The sequence below is a fragment of the Alosa sapidissima genome, chromosome 16, assembly GCF_018492685.1.
Source record: "Alosa sapidissima isolate fAloSap1 chromosome 16, fAloSap1.pri, whole genome shotgun sequence".
Lineage (NCBI taxonomy): Eukaryota > Metazoa > Chordata > Actinopteri > Clupeiformes > Clupeidae > Alosa > Alosa sapidissima.
The window spans coordinates 25,102,906-25,124,610 of record NC_055972.1 but is presented as its reverse complement, the minus strand read 5'-3'; the positions used below and the strand labels follow the sequence as shown (position 1 = coordinate 25,124,610).

At 43.6% G+C, this 21,705-nt stretch overlaps 3 protein-coding genes across 3 annotated transcripts; all 3 read right to left on the bottom strand.

Moving 5' to 3' along the window:
- Positions 1–9,996: 9,996 nt before the first annotated feature.
- Positions 9,997–11,165, bottom strand: LOC121685259 (serum amyloid P-component-like). The gene is made up of 2 exons (XM_042065696.1): positions 11,026–11,165; positions 9,997–10,918 (listed from the first exon to the last, which is right to left on the bottom strand). The coding sequence occupies exons 1-2, from the start codon at positions 11,081–11,083 to the stop codon at positions 10,302–10,304; spliced, it is 675 nt and encodes a 224-aa protein (XP_041921630.1). The 5' UTR covers positions 11,084–11,165; the 3' UTR covers positions 9,997–10,301.
- A 2,909-nt stretch (positions 11,166–14,074) lies between these two features.
- On the bottom strand, positions 14,075–15,453 carry LOC121685295 (mucosal pentraxin-like). Its single transcript, XM_042065739.1, has 2 exons — positions 15,357–15,453; positions 14,075–15,248 (listed from the first exon to the last, which is right to left on the bottom strand). Exons 1-2 carry the CDS (start codon positions 15,430–15,432, stop codon positions 14,644–14,646), a joined length of 681 nt encoding a protein of 226 aa, XP_041921673.1. The 5' UTR covers positions 15,433–15,453; the 3' UTR covers positions 14,075–14,643.
- Positions 15,454–17,570: 2,117 nt separating this feature from the next.
- LOC121685393 (serum amyloid P-component-like) lies at positions 17,571–18,610 on the bottom strand. Its single transcript, XM_042065895.1, has 2 exons — positions 18,528–18,610; positions 17,571–18,376 (listed from the first exon to the last, which is right to left on the bottom strand). The coding sequence occupies exons 1-2, from the start codon at positions 18,601–18,603 to the stop codon at positions 17,757–17,759; spliced, it is 696 nt and encodes a 231-aa protein (XP_041921829.1). The 5' UTR covers positions 18,604–18,610; the 3' UTR covers positions 17,571–17,756.
- Between the last annotated feature and the right edge of the window lie 3,095 nt (positions 18,611–21,705).

The following is a 21,705-nucleotide window of genomic DNA, read 5'->3' as shown; positions in this document are numbered from 1 at the left end:
CATTTCGGTCGTTGCTTTTACCTTACCATTATCTTACGCATGCCAGAATGTATCCACCAGCTGCCTGCCTGCAGTCTACTTCCAAAACTCCAAAGCTGCTTGCTTTCAGATTTGGTTCCGAGGGCACAAGTTCAGTGTATCAACACTCAATAACAGTTTATGTGATGTGTTAATCAATTAAATTCCCAACAATTTCACAACAGCTAGTTCTGGAGTAGGCCATCCAACTAGCCCGCTTGCTTATGACGAGACTCAGGCTGCGCAGTCGGCACCCGCTTCCTTGTTTGGGTTTTGGGTTGCCAGGTTTTAGCCTATGACAAAACGGTTGAAATTGAAACTAAGTGATCGTGTATGTGTAGGGTGTATTTCATACACAATCTGGCAACCTGAATGGATTAATGATTTTAAAATGAAGTTTGATGGCCATGCAAATTACGGGAGTTTTCCGGGAGAAATAATGTCAAACGGGCCAGTACTGTAAACGTTTTTGTCAGTATTTTATCTTGTGTGTTGGCACCTTGATTGCAGTGAACCACCGTGATATGGGCTTTGTGTAATTCCTAAGATATTGTGATTGCTGTGATGGTTAAGCATGCACGATTTGTTTACACTGATATTGCGAATGCAATGATTTTGACATGATTCACGTGTGTTTGTTTACACTGGGGTTGGGAAGCTTATTAAGGGTGGGCGGGCTGACAATTGACTATTACAGATGGCGCCCATGAACTGAACTATCACCCCACCCCCTACTCATCCAAAGCACGGGACCCAGGCCTGATAAAAGACACCCGAGACTTACCATGAGCGTCGCTGCCCAGACGCAGGTGCTCGTCTCCCCTGCTGGTGTTCCGCTGTCGCCGGTGCTTCGGATCCCTCCTCGCTGGATAGACATCCTCTGCTGGTTTCCTCGGCCCGATCGGATTGATACCACGCACGCAAGTATCCTCGTTAAGGGACGTTCTTCTGCTAATAGCCTTGTATCCATTGGTCTTCTGTTGTTGTGGAGCCACCTCGCTGAGGGTCTGTTATTTTCCTCTTAGCCACGAGCCACGACGTGACACGCCGCACGATCACGGGACTCCCAGCCACTCGAGGGAGAATTGGACACCATAACGGCCTGCCAAACCACGTCAGGCAGGAAAGTAGTTTTCTTCCCTCTCTCTATGCATTGGACCTAAAGTGCCCGCTCTATTGCTACTGACCGTGCTGCCGCTAATCTCTGTGTCTCCCGCTGGTTGTTTTGAAGGCACGCGCCACGGAAGACTCACTTCCGGGATTCCCCTCTCGTTGCTGTAGCCAGTCGACGCATCACGCAGGCCGCGCCCCCCGTGCCTTCAGGGATACCCCCAAGAGTGACACGCCGTCTTCCTGGAGGAAAGACGGAGAAAAGACTGTACTGGAGAACTATACTAGACTCCTGGAGAAAAGACTGTACTGGAGAACTATACTAGACTTGTGAACTGTTTTTACACTGATTTACATTTGATAACATTAAGCAGCATTTTATTTGCGACATTTGGCTATTTTAGGAGAATATAAATAAAATATTGTATTTTTAAAGATCTTCTGATTGATTCGTGTCTCCTGGGATCTTAAACATGGAGCGTGTTTCTGACACGTGGCGTGGTCGGGCAGGATCCCAGCGGCACGAATCAACAGAATGAGGGAGTAGGGGTAAATGCTACAAGTGGGATTCCTCCTGTGTCACCATTAATTATGCCATGGTTCCTCAGTGCGCCCTGGGTTCCAAAGTTTGCTGGGGAGCGGTAGAAGTTTGGGGAATGGCAGACCCAGACGAGAGCCATGCTACGTGCCCAACCCCTGAATGCCCAACAGCAAGTTGACTTTGTCTTCAGCACACTAGACGGGGAGGCCAGAAGGGAAGCAGCCCTGCTGTCAGACGCAGATCGTCGTAACGGTGAGCGAGTCATCACAGCCCTGGAAAAAATATTTGGAGATACAGCCTCCAATGCCCAGCGAAGGGGTGTGTTCTATAAATGCCGACAAGCTGCAGATGAGAGCACCAGTTTGTTTAGCCTTCGACTGCGGGAGTGCTACGCTAAGTGGCGTGCTGTTGATGGAGAGGCACACATGGATGAAGATGCTCTCCTCCGAGACCAGTTCATTCTCGGCCTCCGGGCTGGGTCTGTGAGACAAGAATTGCAGCGGCTGCTGCGAAGAGACGAGCAGCTAACTTTTCCAGCTGCCCAACACGGGAGGCTCGGGCATTAGAAAGAGAGCTGGATGGGCCCTCCATTGAAACGCAAGTCCATGCTGTGCGGAACCAGGGTGGGCCTTCCCCTGCCAGGAGTGAGCGGCAGTCAGACCTGGAAGAACTTAGAGAAAGTTTGAGAACCGAACTCCGAAGTGAGCTGACAGCCCAACTGAAGACCCTCAGTAGCCAAATAGTGGAGGAACTGAGAAGCCAGACAACGTACGGACCGACCACAGTAACTCCATCAGCTGCCCCCAGGGTGCACCACGTACCGCAGGGCCGCCCTGTTTGCCGAGATTGTGGCGCAGTAGGCCATGTTCAACGGTTTTGCCCCAAACGACGTCAACATCAGGGTTTTTAGCTACCCCCGTCACGGGGGAAAGAGTGACGGGGGTGAATGAGACAAACGATGGCCCATCGTCCAAACCTACTTTAATAGGTACGTGCCCGGGGGTGGAGGTAGAGGTTAATGGAAAATTAATTCAATGTCTCTTGGATACAGGTTCTCAGGTCACCCTCTTCAGTGAGAGCCTCTTCAAGAATCAGCTCCAAGACTCTGTCCTCAACACTGTCGACAAACCTGGCTGGCTGACACTGAAGGCTGCCAACGGGCTCCAGATCCCATATATCGGCTATGCCATTCTAGATTTTAAGGTAGGTGGAATACGTATTCCAAATAAAGGGGTTATCATCGTAAATGACCAGTGTTTGGGTAGCGACAGGGCAGTCCTAGGGATGAATGTCATCACTGAGTGCTGGCGAGAAGTGATGCAGGGGATTCACCCCGGGGTGGTGGCCTTCCAGGCTGCAGTCGCTCCAGCAGCAGGCACACTCTGGAAGAAGGCTTTTGCAGTATGTAGACAAGTCCAACAGAAGGGACCAACTGCCTTGGGGAGGGGGGTCGCCAAACTAACTAACTAACTCCTGTTGTTATTCCCTCATGAACAGAGATGATTCTGTGGTGTCAAGTAAGTGACACCATCCCTAGGACTAATTGTGCTGTGCTGATAGAACCACTGACGGAGGAGGAGGCTGGCTGGAGGGCAGCCCACACGCTTGCGGAAGTCCACGCTGGGCAGGTTCCCTTGAGGCTTTGCAACCCCAACCCTTTCCTAGTGGAGGTCCCCCAACGCCGCCCGCTGGCCACCGTAACCCAAATTTTGCCAGAGGACATTGCCGGACACAAAGATCTCGTGCTGACTCCTGGCCCCTCGGGAGAAGTGGAAGTCGGTGTCAGCACCATACTCACCAACCCCTCTGCTCTGCCATCGGTACTGGGAGAACAAGGAGTGGAGTTGGACCATGAGCAACGCCAGCGTCTCCACCAACTCCTATCGAAATGGCAGCCAATCTTTGCACAACATGACGAAGACTTTGGCCGTACTGATGCTGTGAAGCATCAGATTCCTACAGGAACGGCACCCAGGGCTCGACGTCCCGGGGACCATAAAAAATGCTTCCGAGACACAATAGAATGATGTCTGGGACAACTCTGGGACAGTAGAAAAAATGGCAAAGCAAATTTCTAAATAGGTACTTTTTTCCTAAACTGTTCACATGGGAATCTAAACGTATCTTTCTCATATGAATAAAATTATACAAAATTTGACCTGGCGTAAAGTGCAGCTGGCAAAATCAGCATTAGCCAGCTGATCTGTAAAGAAGCGGTTTTGTACACGCAGCCTTACAATACTGGCTTTAGGCTACTGCTCTTCAAATCACTGTAGGCTACAATGTTATTTTTGGCACAAATATAGTAAGATACCCAAATGGGCTGGGTGCTTGCGTTGCGTGCAACTGTCATTTGACAAAACGATAGTGTTGCAAGGTAGCCTATAACAATGAAAACAGTTATTTAAGTTAGCATTTGACATTTAGATGTGGCAGTTCTAAGGCTAGGGGTGTCCAAACTGCGGCCCGCCACGCACTTTAATCCGGACTGCCGAGCATTTAATTAGGTCATCATAGGCCGCTCGCTATTTTTTCCAGCAATAGACAACGTTGTGGTTAACTTTAGGCTACTGCAAACTGCTTTACACTCTTCTTAGAGAACGTTTACAATGTCAAAACAGCTTGTTACATCGAGATACATAGTTGCAGCAGATCTAACTACGTTTTGCTACTTCATTTAATTGGGAACGCATTTGAGTGTGCACAAGAGGGTGAGAGCGCGGCAGGAGAGTAGCCTATCTGACAGCTTTGTGGTAATTTCCCACGCTACTTATTGTTTTCACTGAGATCTGTGGCCATGACATCACACCAAACTGACATTGAAATTAAAGACACATGAAAATAGATTATTGACGGAATGATTTACAACCCTGTCCGTCAAAACGATGGACAATGAGAACGTCTAGTGCAACCTCAAAAAAGAGCCAAAAGCGCAATCTCTGAAAATGAGTGTTGTGTGAAACAGCAGATGATTAATGTTAATAAAAATGGTGTTTAATAAATTAAACACTGACATGATGGATAATGAGTTAATTAAGTGATGCAAGTTACTGATTATTATGCTGTTTATTATGTAGAATGGGAAAAAAACAAGAACTTGAATTTGGGACACTGGTGTTTAAGTCCGGGACAGTGCCACGTAGAATTCGGGACAGCTGCGGGACACTGAGAAAAAAAGTTAATTTCGAGCCCTGACGGCACCCCCTAGCCGGGAACGCTATCGACCGGTGCCACCGACACTGTATCCAGAGCTGAAGAGCTTGCTGAAAAATATGCTGGAAGGAGGGGTCATCAGGGAAAGTTCCAGTCCGTGGGCGGCTCCCATTGTACTGATTAAGAAGAAATGTGGATCGTGGCGCTTCTGCGTAGACTTCCGGAAGTTGAACTCGGTGACTCATAAAGATGCATATCCACTCCCCCGGATTGAGGAGACGCTGACCAGTCTAAAGGGTGCCCAGTGGTACTCCACCCTAGACTTGGCCAGTGGCTATTGGCAGGTAGAGGTGGACGAGCGTGACCGGGAGAAGACGGCGTTTACCACCCCCCTAGGTCTTTTTGAGTTTGAGCGTATGCCGTTTGGCCTTTGCAACGCCCCTGCTACGTTCCAACGGCTTATGCAGCGCTGTCTGGGGGAGTTTTTAAATGAATCTCTTTTAATTTATCTGGACGACGTGATTATTTATTCGTCCAGTTTTGACCAGCATCTTCAAGACCTGGACAGAGTCTTCCAGCGACTACAAGACCACGGACTCAAGCTGCAGCCCCGGAAGTGCAGACTATTTCAGAAACGTGTCTCGTACCTGGGTCATATTGTAAGTGCGGAGGGAGTGGCCACCGACCCAGAGAAGACGGCTGTTGTCCAGGCATGGTTAGCACCGCAGAATGTTCGCCAGGTTCGTTCATTTCTGGGTCTGGTGGGGTATTACCGCCGTTATATTCCTGGGATTGCCAAGATCGCTGCCCCCCTCCATGGCCTGTTGCATGGCACCACGACCACCTCTAAGACGGCTCCAATCCAGTGGACAGCAGAATGTGACCGGGCATTCCGAAGGTTGAAGGAAGCCCTGGTGAGCCCACCCATCTTAGCCTATGCCGACTTTACTAAGCCATTCCGGCTGTACACCGATGCAAGTCTGGAGGGTCTAGGGGCGGTACTGGCTCAAATCCAGGATGGCACAGAGAGAGTAATCGCTTACGCCAGTTGAAGCCTTCACCCCACAGAGAAGAACGATCACAACTACAGCTCATTTAAACTTGAACTGTTGGCCCTTAAGTGGGCAATGACCGAAAAATTTAAGGACTACCTGTGGGGAATGGAGGTGGATGTGTTTACCGATAACAACCCTTTGGTAAACCTTGAAACAGCTAAGCTGGGAGCAGTTGAACAACGGTGGCAAGCCCACCTAGCCAACTTTAATTACACCATCCGCTATCGCCCAGGGGTCACTAATCGTAATGCCGATGTGTTATCCCGGATCCCAGGCGAACAACTAGAGGTCACAAGCCGATTGACGGAGGCGGAGCCGACAGAACCAGGCATCCATGAGGAAACAGCGGGATGGTCCAACAGACAAAGGGAAGACCCTGACTTGAGGCAACTACTGGCTTGGAAACAACAAGGTCAAGCCCCTTCCCCAGAACACTGTGCTACCGTGAGCCAGGACCTTCAGCAGCTGCTGCGTGAATGGGACCAGATCAAGGTAACCCAAAATATCCTTCGGAGAGATGCCCAAGCACGGGGCAGTATCGACGAGACCTGCAGCCAGATTATTGTCCCGAAGAACTGTGCCAAAACCCTCTGGCAGGAGTACCATGCGAAGGGAGGACACCCCAGTGCAGAACGAACGCTGAACATCCTACAGAACTGCTTTTTCTGGCATGGGATGAGGCGAGACACGATGGCATGGGCTGCCGACTGCCCTAGGTGTGTGCTGTACAAGGCTGGACCAGAGATAAGGGCCCCATTGGTGCCAATTGAGACCTCTTACCCTTTCCATGTTGTGGGGATCGATTTCCTGTCACTCGGCCGGCGATACTTATCCATACATCTTAGTAATGACAGATCTGTTTTCCAAATATGCTATTGCAGTACCCACAAAGGACCAGACCGCAGCAACTACCGCCAAAGCAGTGTGGGAGCACCTGTTTCAGGTGTATGGAAGTCCCGAACATATCTTGTCTGACCGTGGGGCAGCCTTCACTTCCGACCTTTTCAGACAGCTGTGCCTCCTCTATGGCTGCCGAACAAAGCGCACCACGGCATACCATCCACAAGGTAATGGCGCCTGTGAAAGATTTAATCAGACCCTTTTGAAGCTACTTGGTACCTTGACCGAAGAGACGCAGGCCCAGTGGCCATGTAGACTGCCTGCCTTGGTACAGGCCTACAATAATACCCCCCACAGCACCACTGGCTTTACACCCTACTTCACAGTCTTTGGAAGACATGCACGGATCCCCATAGACTGGATCCACGAAGCTGGCCCTTCGACACAGCGGCAAACCCTCAATGGGTGGGTGCATTTCCAACACCAAGTGCTTACTCAAGCATGGAGGGCCGTACAACAGCACACCAAGCAAAGGCAACAGGCAGACAAGGACCGCCGAGATCGAAGGGCCAAGGCAATAGAACTACAAGTGGGAGAACGGGTCCTCCTCCGGCACTTCCACCGCCGAGCCTACGGGAAGCTGACCCCAAGATGGCGACCGACTCCCTTCGTGGTGGTGTCCCAGCTGCGACCAGGCCAGCCTGTGTACCTCATACGTCCGGAAGGTGAGGAAGGTCCTGTTCGTACAGCACATAGGAATAACCTACGTGTGTGTCCCCTGTCCTTCCCACAGGAACCAAAAGAAGGCCAGATTCCCTCTGAATTAAGTTCGGCCCAGCACCACTACAGGCTGGAAGCTCCGAGGTACAGACCCTTGGTGTTCTGGAGGACCCAGCTTCCCACGGGGACAGAAAGGACAATACCAGACCCCTCGACCCAAGCAGAGGCCCCCCGGCCAGCTGACATGACGACCAGCTCCAACCAAGCCGATGGTCTGGGAGACCACCTAGGGACTGTCACGCCACTACAACAGGGGCACCAAGAAGACTCATACCTCCCTGACCAGACAGAAGCCCAGGAAATACGTCGCTCTCAGCGAAGCACACAGGGCACCAGGCCACTGAGGTACCAGTAGGTGACGTAGTCGGGACGGCTACTGTTAAAGTGGGGGGGTAAATGTCAAACGGGCCAGTACTGTAAACGTTTTTGTCAGTATTTTATCTTGTGTGTTGGCACCTTGATTGCAGTGAACCACCGTGATATGGGCTTTGTGTAATTCCTAAGCTATTGTGATTGCTGTGATGGTTAAGCACGCACGATTTGTTTACACTGATATTGCGAATGCAGTGATTTTGACATGATTCACGTGTGTTTGTTTACACTGGGGTTGGGAAGCTTATTAAGGGTGGGCGGGCTGACAATTGACTACTACAGATGGCGCCCATGAACTGAACTATCACCCCACCCCCTACTCATCCAAAGCACGGGACCCAGGCCTGATAAAAGACACCCGAGACTTACCATGAGCGTCGCTGCCCAGACGCAGGTGCTCGTCTCCCCTGCTGGTGTTCCGCTGTCGCCAGTGCTTCGGATCCCTCCTCGCTGGATAGACATCCTCTGCTGGTTTCCTCGGCCCGATCAGATTGATACCACGCACGCAAGTATCCTCGTTAAGGGACGTTCTTCTGCTAATAGCCTTGTATCCATTGGTCTTCTGTTGTTGTGGAGCCACCTCGCTGAGGGTCTGTTATTTTCCTCTTAGCCACGAGCCATGACGTGATACGCCGGACGATCACGGGACTCCCAGCCACTCGAGGGAGAATTGGACACCATAATGGCCTGCCAAACCACGTCAGGCAGGAAAGTAGTTTTCTTCCCTCTCTCTATGCATTGGACCTAAAGTGCCCGCTCTATTGCTACTGACCGTGCTGCCGCTAATCTCTGTGTCTCCCGCTGGTTGTTTTGAAGGCACGCGCCACGGAAGACTCACTTCCCCTTCGTTGCTGTACCCAGTCGACGCGTCACGCAGGCCGCGCCCCCCGTGCCTTCAGGGATACCCCCAAGAGTGACACGCCGTCTTCCTGGAGGAAAGACAGAGAAAAGACTGTACTGGAGAACTATACTAGACTCCTGGAGAAAAGACTGTACTGGAGAACTATACTAGACTTGTGAACTGTTTTTACACTGATTTACATTTGATAACATTAAGCAGCATTTTATTTGCGACATTTGGCTATTTTAGGAGAATATAAATAAAATATTGTATTTTTAAAGATCTTCTGATTGATTCGTGTCTCCTGGGATCTTAAACATGGAGCGTGTTTCTGACAATAACAAAACGGGAGGGTGCTGGGAGATGACCTTGAAATACAGGAGAAACCCGGGAAAAACGGGAGTGTTGACAGGTATGACATGGAGGGAAGTGACCGCCTGAACATGCTGCATTTTCCTATATTATAGACTTTTCCTGTGCCCAGTTGTATAACAATTCAACCATTAAGACTACTCCTCAATGGATAGTGTTGCTAAACTACCCCCTGAAAACCTATACAACCCAGTGAAGGAGTCTCTTATAGGGGCAGCCGTGGCCTACTGGTTAGCGCTCCGGACTTGTAACCGGAGGGTTGCCGGTTCGAACCCCGACCAGTAGGCACGGCTGAAGTGCCCTTGAGCAAGGCACCTAACCCCTCACTACTCCCCGAGCGCCGCTGTTGTTGCAGGCAGCTCACTGCGCTGGGATTAGTGTGTGTTTCACTTCACTGTGTGTTTCACTAATGCACGGATTGGGATAAATGCAGAGACCAAATTTCCCAGGATCAAAAGAGTATATATACTTATACTTATACTCTTATGCTTACTAAATCTTTCCTGTAGACAGAAGTCATTGTGCAGAGCCTAGACCAGGGGTGTAACTTTGGGTTAAACATGTGGGGGTTGGGACCACTTCTTTATGTTCTATGGCAATTCATATTTATGATTATTGGGGGTTACAGTATATTGCCTGGTTTGGATGCCCCTGCTGGACCAACCTTTACAGAGAGGGGATTTTTTGGATTCCATCCACTTTTAGGGACTTACCCGGGGAGTTGTTGAGATCAGGGGGATTGGTCAAATTAAGAAAAGTCTAAAAAGCTCCTAATGATTTATAAGAGCCTCCCTCCCCCAGGAGAAAAAAATTACAAGGACCCCCCCCCCCCCCCCCACACACACACACCCCATCCCCTTTTCCCTATAACAATCTAAGCCCAACAGTGGGAACCAAACACAAAGGCGATTAAACACTTTTGAAAGATTTTACTTTGTTCCTCGTTGATAGTTATACAGGCAGATGAAAAAAGAATGATGGGAGTATTTACAGTCAGATAATCGTGAGAAGAGGACAACAGTCTGGTAACATTTTCACTGAAATAAAACACACTCGATACTCTTGATATCAAAACATTTACAGTAAGAGGTTTGTGGAAGCCTTCAAGAGGCAACTTTATCAGTGTACTTTTATTCATTTGATAATCTGAAGGTATATTTGTAATGTGTTTTTTTGCAGTCACATTTGATTTAACCTCTAATATATCTTCTAAATTAATCTAGTTCACCTGGTTTTCAACAATCACATACCCCTTTCTAGTGAACTCTAGTGACCTCCAGTTAATCACATTGCCATCTGTTTTCTGTGGAATTCGGTTCATGTATAAAACAATCTCAGGGTAAGGAAGAACTGTATCCCACATATGCACATCTGTAAGCATTCCTGTGAAAGACTGTCCTCTGTCAAATTTGCCCCCGTAGCTGTCTTGGTCTTGACCCAGGATAATGCTGGGTGCTCCAGATATGTCTCTTCCTCGACGTACACCTTTTCTTGTGCTTGGTTTTCCATTTACCCAAAGTTGGGCAATACCTGTTTGGGAATTCCAAGTAGTGCAGACAGAATTCCACTCGTTGCGCTTGTCGTCTAAACCCCAGAAGAGAACAATATCCTGACCACCTTGGTCTACTTCATACACACTGTTCTCCCTTTTAAAAAGGAGGAAAGCATTTTCATTGGTGGGGGTGGCGAAAGAGAAGAGACTCTGAGCTCTTGACAGGTCTGAGAAAAAACGCAGACACAAGGTCACTGCAGTCAGACTCTTGCTCTGGTTGGGAACCAAGATCACATGAGCTGTATCAGACTCCTCAGGAAAAGTCAACATTTTCCCAGAGAGATCTGCAGAAGACATACAAGTTAAAGAATTAAACATTGATACATAGTCTCTCTAGTGAGGTCATCCATAGAATGGTCTTTGATATTGCAAGTCATGCTTAATAGCTTACCTTGCTTCTCTGCAAAAGATGTTATCAAGTAAGTCAACATAAATATAAAGACTCTCATAGTTGTAGAGGGTTCTATGCTGAAGTTCTGTAGAAAATGATAGTACTTTGATTTTTGCCAGAGATATCAGCAATTGATCTGACTTTTATACTATCTGGAGGAGCACATTTGGGTGTGTCTAGTGAGTTGTCAGAGCCTATTGGTTTGAATCCACAAAAACTATATGGACTTTGCTAATGCAAAGAAGTCTGGGATTTCAATTGGGGAGCAAAGCCCTGAGCTTTGTTCTGACAACAAGAGGTCAATTCTAGGACCACTGTGTCTAGGGGAAAGAAATATGGAAGTTGCAGATGTTCAAAGTAGGCCTACACATGGTACATTTAGTTACACTGGCATCTACAAATGAAAACCGTCTGTGTTTGCATTTTCAGGACACACTTGCGTAAATGATAAAAAATGTTGTCCATAATATTGGGGATATAACATAAATATTGCCTATCTATTGTTTCTTACATAGTGATATTAAGCCATGGGGCCCAACAAATAAAAAAATTAAAGCCATCTGGTTTCAGTCTAAAACCAAGTGAAATGTTGTGAACAGCCAAGCATTCAAAGTTATTTGGTGGATAATAGATCATGTGTTGAATAAAATCCTGAAATGTGTGTGTGTGTGTGTGTGTGTGTGTGTCTGTTTGGGGGTGACTGGAAAAGTATTATGAAAGCTTCTGGAATGAAGTCCAGACTGCTCCAAATGTTTCGCAATTTACTGCTTGTTTTGCTCTTTCTTTCTCTGTTTTTTCCCAGTGAAACACTTTCCTGCCAGTTCTGTTACTTCTGCCCTACCATGTAAAACTGTGATTGCAAACATGCAAAATAAGACTTTTTGCTAATGCAAAAAACTCTGTGAGTAAAATTGCAGAACAAAAATATATAAATCACTTGTAGTCCTGAGCTTTGTTTTGACAACAGTAGATAATTTTTATTTCCCCCCCCCCCCCCCCTCATTGGGGGACTTAACTTTTTGTTTTGTATTGTTTCAATTCAAAAATCAAAACAAAAGACATTTAAAAAAAAGAAATAAGGTAAAAAAGAATTACATATTTCATTTAGTTTGCCCCCACATGCACATTTTAAATTATATATTAACCCCTACCAAATCGCCCCCTCCCAAGGAAGAAAGTATATTTTATAAGTATACTTATATTCAATAATCTCTTTTTTTTCCGCTTATGTATAATATTCCTAAGTCCACCCTTCTCTTTCTTTTACTTTAACCCATCTATCTGCATATAATGTTTTACCCATTTCATGTGCCATTATACATTCTGTTTCACAGTAATATTTAATATCATTTTTAAATCTTCTTATGTTCAGTTTTTTTGCATCTGTCATTTTCTTGATAAACATTTTACCTAGGAGAAAAATGATATTTTGAAGTGATTGACTGGCACTTGTCAAGTCACCCAGAAGTACTGTGGACAGATCTAGGTGTAAGTTTATATCACATTGCCGTAGCCAGCTTTGAACTTCAAGCCAAAATATAGCAGTTGGAGAACAATAGCAAAATAAATAATCAGTTGTTTCCTCTTCTTCTAAACAAAAACGACAATATGGATTTGTCTCTATACCCCAGTAACATCTTTTTAATATTTAGATATTTATAAATTAGCTTATACTGAAAAAAACATACTTTTATGTCTAATGAAGAATCATACAAAATGTTAAAGATACATTTCCATGGAATTGGACAATCTATCATTTTTTCCCGGCTATCAAAAATTTTGTATGGAAAAAAAAAATGAATGAAAACTTTCTTTATTTGCATTTTCAGTACACACACACTTGCATGAATGATCAGAAATGTCTGAAAACTGTATTGTCCATCAGCCATCCAAAATAGTGTGGATGAAACATAAACATTGCCTAGTTGAATCTATTATTTCTTACATATTGACCTTAATTTTCCCCCAAATGATATTGAGTCATGGGGCCCAGAAAGTAATAAAACTAAATCCATGTGGTTTCAGTTTAAGGTGGGGGTGGGGGGTGAAACTTCCCAGCTTTAATGATCAGCAGAAAGCATATGGGTTAGAGCAGATTGTGATTATTTCTGTTTTTTCTGGGGATGTGTGTGTCTGTGTGTGTGTGTGTGTGAGAGAGAGAGAGAGAGAGAGAGAGAATGTGTCTATTTGGGGGATACTGAAAAAGTATTATGAAAGCTTCTGATATTAAGTCGGTAACTGCTTCAGGGCCTCTACACTCCAAATGTTTCGCAATTTACTGCTTGTTTTGCTCTCTTTCTTTCTCTATTTTTTCCCAGTGTAACACTTTCCTGCCACTTCTGTTACTTCTGCCCCTCCATGTAAAACTGTGATTGCAAACATGCAAAATAAGTTTAAAAGCCCTTCAATACAACAAAGTGTTGCACATCAATCACAGATCATGCATATACATGTACATACATACTCAATACTGTACTCATTTCTGTCTTTAGCAATACATCTTCCAAGTGGGAAGTTGGTCAAACGAAAGGTTCAAGAGATATGTGGACAATCAGACAAACATAGTCACACGTTTCATGCTTCATAGATAGACCTATTTGTATATGTTTTTTATCTGTCTTTTTTATGTTAGTTTAATGATGTATACATACCTTTCTGTGATTGATGTTATTGCTCAATCTATCGTTAAGCCATTCCCAGATAGTTTTCTGCTTCTCTCATGGACTGGCCAACATTACTTAAACAGATTTTTTTAAATAACATAATACATTTAAATACATAAACAGATTTTTTAAAATTACTGTTAGTAAACAGTAGCACAGCGGTAGTGTTGACATTCCGTACGGGCTCACTGCCCCCAGGGACCCAGTTTCGAATACAGCCTGGGGTCATTTCCGGATTCCACTCCCCATCACCCTCCCTCACACATTTCCCATGGCCTCTTCACTATCCTGTCAAATAAAGCCTTTTTTTTATTATCATGGGCAAGCACCCCCATCCTGCCGCACCTAGAACCGGGTGATCCCAAGAGTAGGAACCAAACACAAACTGTTGATTGAAAAGTTTTATTTTGTTCTTTAGAAATAAACATAGAGGAAGATAGCAATAGAATGAAGGACAATGATAGAGTACAGTATTGTTAGTCAGATAATCCTGAGAAGACAAACAGTCTGGTAATATTTTTACACAAAATAAATATTCCAGACAGAAAGAAAGAAACACGTTTTACAAGCATGACCTACAGGAGGCAACTCCATCCTTCATGACCTACAAGAAGCAACTACATCACTTAGAAATGAACTTCGGCAAAGGCAGAGCTCAGATCCAAAAACTATCGAATCATGGGTGAGGCCTTGTGTGTTACGTCCAATGGCCAAAGTCAGTTTACCTTGGGAAGTATTAAAGCTTATGTTGCCAATTAGCACAGTAGTTCTTATGAGACCAGGCCAGTTGTGCATGTCATTTTTATAGATGATTAAGGATGAATAAAAAAAACTAAACCTTCAGTATTTACTGAATTTTCAGTTTAAGAATAGCACTTTATATTCGTAAGGTATAATGCATTATAGTGATTTTTTCCCCAGTTGATTTAAACCTCAGTAGATATTCTAAATGAATCTAGTTCACCTGATTCTCCACAATCACATACCCATTTGCAGTGAAGTCCAGTGATCTCCAGTTGATCACATTGCCAACAGTTTTCTGTTGAATGTAGCTCATGTATAAAGCAATCTCAGGATAAGGAAGAACTGAATCCCACATATATATATCAGTCAGCATTCCCACAAAAGATTGAGCTTTGTCAAATTTTCCCCCGTAACTGTCCTGCTCTTGACCCAAGATAATACTGGGTGTTCCAGAGATGATGCCTCCTTTTCTGATGCCCTTTCTCACGCTTTGTTTCCCATTGACCCAGATTTGGGCTATGCCCGTTTGGGAATCCCAAGTTGCACAGACAGAGTTCCACTCATTTTGTTTGTCCTCGAATCCCTCAAACCTTGCAAATGTTTCTTGAAATACATGATAGCCATTACCATTGAAAAGGAGGAAAGCATTGTCATTAGTGGGGGAGGCAAAAGAGAAGAGACTCTTCTCTCTTGTCAGGTCTGAGAAGAAACGCAGACACACAGTCACTGCAGTCAGACTCTTGCTCTGGTTGGGAACCAAGATCACATGAGCTGTATCAGACTCCACTGGAAAGGTAAACATTTTGCCAGAGAGATCTACAAAAGACATAAAAGTTCAGCAATGAAACACTGATACATAGTCTCTATAATAAATACGCCAATTAAAGTGGTCTTTAAAATTGTGACTCACGTTTAGAAGCTTACCTTGCTTGTCTGCTAAAGATGTTATAAAGTGTGTCAGTAGAAATATAAAGACTCCCACAATTCCAGAAACTGCCATGGTGAAGTGTTATAACACAATATTAGTTTTTCTTCTGGTGATTTAACTATTGTTCTTGCTTAAATACTCTTTAGGGCTGGAGCTGGGTTTGATCCAACACTGAGGGTATAAATCAGCGATTAAAGTTTTATGACTAAAAGGCATCATAAATCATCATAAATGTGTCATGTAGCCCTAATCGTTTCAACTGATATCATCAATTTACAGGTCAATTCAAGAAACTAATGTTCAGGAGGGAGATGTGGAAACAGAAGATGTTAAAAAGGATTTATATAACTTTCATATAAACAATGTATAATTGGCACACACACACACACACACACAAAACCTACTTTTTGCATTTTCAAGGTTCACTTAAAAATGAATGATAGGAAAAATATCAAAGCTGTAAAGTCCATCATTTCCTGATAGAAGATAAAGATTGCCTTACTTATTGCACAATCAATTTAATATTCCACAAATTATTTTAAGTCATTGGGCCCAGAATATAATAAAACTAGAGCATCTGGTTTCAGTCTAACACAAAACTGTAATTGCACAAAGTGGATTAGACCTATAAAAAAGGTCTGTGTGGGTAAGGCTGTTTTATTCTGGACTAAATACAGTATCCATCTGCACTTATTTGGAACCGTTGACATACAGTATTTATGATAAAATGAGACATGATCTCTCCCTTTGTGTATTTCATGGGTTATACTGTACCTCTCCCTCGGTCCTACAACTATATCTGTGTGGATTACTCTGATACTACATGGTTGCACACACAGCTATGTTTTACCATAACGTACCATAATGTGTTTGCAATTTGTCACAGAGGATTACAGGAGTACAGTAGTGAAGTAAGGAAGCCTCCAGCTGTATTGCGAAGAGACAGACGTTTAAATGACGAGTTTAGGTAGGGGATTTCACACGTGGCCTATTAACAACCAAGCCTACTGTTAAAAACAAAATCACTAACAAAGCAGCCTCAGTGGACAAAAAACATCACCAACAGAACAGCCTTCCAGAGCATTTCAGTCGGGTTATCAAGCAGGCACGTTTGTGACAAGTGACAACCAGAGGAAGTGCAATATGGCTTTTATTGCAGTCCCTCTGGATCGGGTATCTGAATACATCAACATCACACCTCATAGTCTTATAAAATTCTAGTTTGGCATTTTCTACCACGAACCTGAGGGTTGAGATGTTAAAATGCCAAAGAGGAGAGAGTAATGTTACTTTTTTTATAACACTGCTATCATATAGACTATATAGATTAACACAAAACACGAGTTGTGAATTTACTATGACATGATTAAAAACTGTTCACTTTCAATATCACAGTATCAGAGCTTGAGGAGAGTTGAGCAATGTTGTTAAAGGAGAATTCCAGTGTGATATTGACCTAAAGTGTGTTGAAACATGATACCGAGTGTGAACGTATGTCTCATAGCCCATCTCGGCTTGTCCCCTGCACTCCAAAATCTGGCGCTAGTTAGCTGATGCTACCAACAGCTTTTTCAATGGTGGTGCTTCGGCATCGGGCTAGCCATGCCAATAAATCACTGTTTTACACCATTTACGAGGCTCAATGTATCTCCACACTTCATTGGTAGACTTCCGAGGGCCCTGACATTTAAAACGAGACATTAAGAACTTTAAAAAAGCACTGGTAGTTTACTTACAAGACGATTTATACAGACAGTATCTTCACGAAGTTTAGCGTTTGCAGCCATCTTGAATTTAGTCACGATAAGTCGAGCGACGAGTAAGAATGAACAGGTATGATAAGGGATCAGATTCCAAAAATAATTCCGTGGAAATGCATGGATTCCAGTTGCTGCTACCGGAAGAAACTGGAATCCATGCATTTCCACGGAATTATTTTTGGACAATCAGACAATCCAGACAATCAAGTCATATCACATTGTAAGGGCCTAGATCCCTTCTATCAGTAGTGTTCTGTTCAGTTCTGTATTTTCTTCCTCTCAAACCACTGCATTTCCCACGGCATTTTTAAGGTGCTTATGTTGAGTTGCTTTTTCTTTCCCATATCAATGTGTCTTTTCCTGTCTCTGAACATACCATTGATAGCCCTTATAGCTAACATGGGTTTGGGTCCCATTTTATGTAGCATTCATCAATCATTAGGAACCATCTTTGTTGATTTAAATTTTTATTGTGGTACTTTTGATACAATTTTACTACATTCGATGCTGAACCACATAACCCTATGAGTAAATATGAGCAAATACATTTTATACACAAATGGTATCAGCAAGCCCAGGGTAACTTAATTGACTATCTTAAAACTATTGCCCACAGCTTGCTGGGGTTTGAAACCTTCAGGCGTTAATCTGGTTCTCTACAATCACATACCCCTTAATAGTGAAGTCGAGGGACTTCCAGTTGATCACATTGCCATCAGTTTTCTGTGGAATAGTACGGTTCATGTATAAAGCAATCTCAGGGTCGGGAAGAACTGAATCCCACATGTATATATCGGTCTGCATTCCCACAAAAGATTGAGCTTTGTCAAATTTCCCCCCATAACTGTCCTGCTCCTGACCCAAGATAATACTGGGTGTTCCAGAGATATCACCGACTTGACTGATGCCCTTTCTTGTGCTTTGTTTCCTATTGACCCAAACTTGGGCAATACCCGTTTGAGAGTTCCAAGTAGCACAGACAGAATTCCACTGATTTGGATAGTCCCCTAATGACCTGAATAGTACAAATTTGTCATTCTTGTCAATCTCGTATACACCATTTGCCTGTTTGTAGAGCAGGAAGCCATTTGAACTGGCAGGGGTGGCAAAAGAGAAGAGACTCTGAGCTCTTGTCAGGTCTGAGAAGAAACGTAGACACACGGTCACTGCAGTCAAACTCTTGCTCTGGTTGGGAACCAAGATCACATGAGCTGTATCAGACTCCTCAGGAAAGGTGAACATTTTTCCAGAGAGATCTGCAGAAAAATACATTATTACAAGTAATCCTCTTCTGTGAAGTCTCTAAGCTAAGCATAAATGACTACACTATGACAAAATATAGATTACAGTTTACATCCATTTTAACATTATTAAATATAAATATATAAATATACATTGATTTCTTACCTTGCTTTTCTGCCAAAGATGCTAATAAGTGAGTTAATAGAAGTGCAAGGACTTTCATGACTTCACAACCCCCCATGCTGAAGCAGTACAATGCTATTTCAACTGGTTTTGGAGATCCAAAGTTTGCTTATATAGTGTCTGATGATGTCAGCTGGGAAATGTCTAGTGTTTCAAGAGCCCAAGTGTCCAAATGTCTTTGCTGGTGTATGGACTTTGTCAACATACATCATGAATGTGAATAAAGATTACCCCATGGCTAGACACTTAACGAGTACCATAACAAGAACGACTCCTTGTTAATTATACAGGGCATTGAGCATGTCAGACCTATGGCGAGGGGTGGCAATAGGTTACAGAGGTTGAATCAACGAGAGTCTTTCTGGATACATCGCCTGAATGCTATGGAATATCCAGGTCTAAACGAAGACATCAATTCCACTTGTTTTTTATAGTGATGTAGGCCTACTGATGTGAATATCACTGTATTTTTATTATACATTTATTTTTATTTTTTCCTTTCTGTTGTGTTGATGTGTAAAGGATCACCTGTTGTAGTGTCTACGTCTTTTCTGGTCATATGACCTCTTGACCCTATATAGGTGAGGCCTATAGTAAGTCCTAATTCACTTGTACATGCCCTGATGAAGACCAAGTGTGGTCGAAACATGTTGGCGTTTTATGCTATGGATTAGCCAGTAACAAATAAAGGCTTTTTAAATATACCTTCCTCAGTCACCTTTCCTGGAGTGCCTGGATTGCCTTCATACTCATACTCAGTATAAAGTATAAGTATAGTGTAAGTATATATACTTTTTTGATCCCGTGAGGGAAATTTGGTCTCTGCATTTAACCCAATCGGTGAATTAGTGAAACACAAACAGCACACAGTGAACACACAGTGAGGTGAAGCACACACTAATCCCGGCGCAGTGAGCTGCCTGCTACAATGGCGGCGCTCGGGGAGCAGTGAGGGGTTAGGTGCCTTGCTCAAGGGCACTTAGAGGCACCTTAGATAAAATCTAAGGAAAGCCTGTTCTATATAGAAGTGATGCAGTTGCACCTTTAAGGCGATGTTGATTACACAAGGTTCAAATCATAATGCCTAATATTTGCATTGATGTGCCATTACATTACATTACATTACATTACATTACATTACATTTGGCTGACGCTTTTTAACCAAAGCGACTAACAACATGGTAAACAGTAAGTTTTAGAACAATTCTCACAATTTTAGGATTCACCATTTATCATGATCTTTACCTACAGTACAGTACCTCTTACCCAGGGGTGTCAAACTCATACAAGCACTGGGCCGGACTTGTTGGAATGAGACCTCACAGGGGTCATTATAATGGTCATTATCATTTTTCTGCATGGGTATCGGAGTGATGTTTGATGATATTCTCCTTTACTATACCCACTTATATGAGCAAGTATCAAATCATGTACTGCTGTCATATACTGCTCTTTCCCTCTTAAAATAACCTACTTCCATGTCAGTTTTTTCAGCCTCTTCCTTCCTGAGGATGGTTTGTAGTGCTAGGTTTCATACATTTATCATATCATAAAGACATTGCCTGATCTGGCCCCTGGACCTATGTTTGACACCCCTGTTCTTACCTAAGATGTGAAATAAATGTAGATCCACCTTTTCCATGATCATTGACAGAAATATTATGAAGGTATGCTACCGTAAGATTGAATATCCTATACAATAACTCACTTTTACCTGCCAAAAAAAGTGCAAAAAGCACGTCAGGGAACTATCTTTATTCTGCTCATTTGTTGGACCATCCAGTGTGGATCATTCAGAAAAACGTAATGATTAAGGAAAGCAAGTTGCAAAATGGTGGAAATCTTGTTGCAGTGGACAGTGGACACAGTAGGGATATGAGCATCTTGGGTATCGGAACTGGAGGAAGATGTTTCTGCTGGAGGTCATGGAGCACAGAGAGGACCAGATGGAAAACTTCACAGAGAGGAGGAATGCTGAAGCTGATAGTCTATCGTCGAGGCCAAGAGTTGTGTTGCTTTATGGGGGAGTGGAGAGGCAGGGAACATGCTGCAAAGGCCAAGGGCCCCATCTGAGCAATGAGAGTGAAGAAATGTTCCAGAGGCCAAACATGCCAAAAATGTTTTGCAATATACTGGAATGATGGCCCGTTTTAGCTTTCATTCTTTTTTTCTTTAAAAAAAAAAAATCCTTTCATTGGCGTGTTACATTAATCATGTGATATCTAATACAGCAAGCCTAATCATATAAAGCTTTGTGTCATGCTGTAATGCTATAGTTTATCCTTGGGTGGCGACACAGTTTGGGATTTACAGTTTGGGATCATATTCTCATTCAAGCCAGACCAAGCAATACCTGAAATTGGTGATGGAAGCATTGACAAGTCAGCCTAGTAAATGCCTTTGAATTCTATGGTCAAAAATGCATGGCTATTGTCATGTTTTTTTTTTAATTCTATTTATTGTTTGAGTGTGCATGAGAATCTGAGTATTATTTTAGATCTTGCACAAGCAAATGTCATTGTATCGGTCTACCGCACAATGACAATTAAAGTCTATTCTATTCTATGAAAACAAAGCTCTTTGATATCAATGTTATGATTATGGGATTTGGCAGACACTTTTGTCCAAAGCGACATACAAATACAAAACAATATAATACTTAAATTAAACAGGGAATGTAAAAAATGTTGGTCAGACTACATTAAGGACAATGGCAATAATAATGTCAATTCAATCAATAGCCTAATGAAAATAAACAATGAAAACAAATCAAAATAGCGACAATAAGCAATAATGTCCATTCAATTAAATATAATAACAATAACAATATCTTGGTAAGACTACATTAAGGACAATATCAATAATAAACAACATTAATCAACAGCCTTATGAAAATAAACAATACCATAATATACAAACCATAACGCATAAGAAGCGCTTATTAAACTAAGGGCATATTGAACAGATATGCCTTTAGACCCCTCTTGAAAGACCCAAAACGGAGAACGGAGAGCACTGGGCAACTCATTCCACCAACATGGAACACTGTAAAAAAAGGCCAACAACGTCTGTACCACCTCAGACGATTGAGAAAGTTTGGTATGCGACCCAAGATCCTGAGGTCTTTTTACAGAGGCACCATTGAGAGCATCTTGACTGG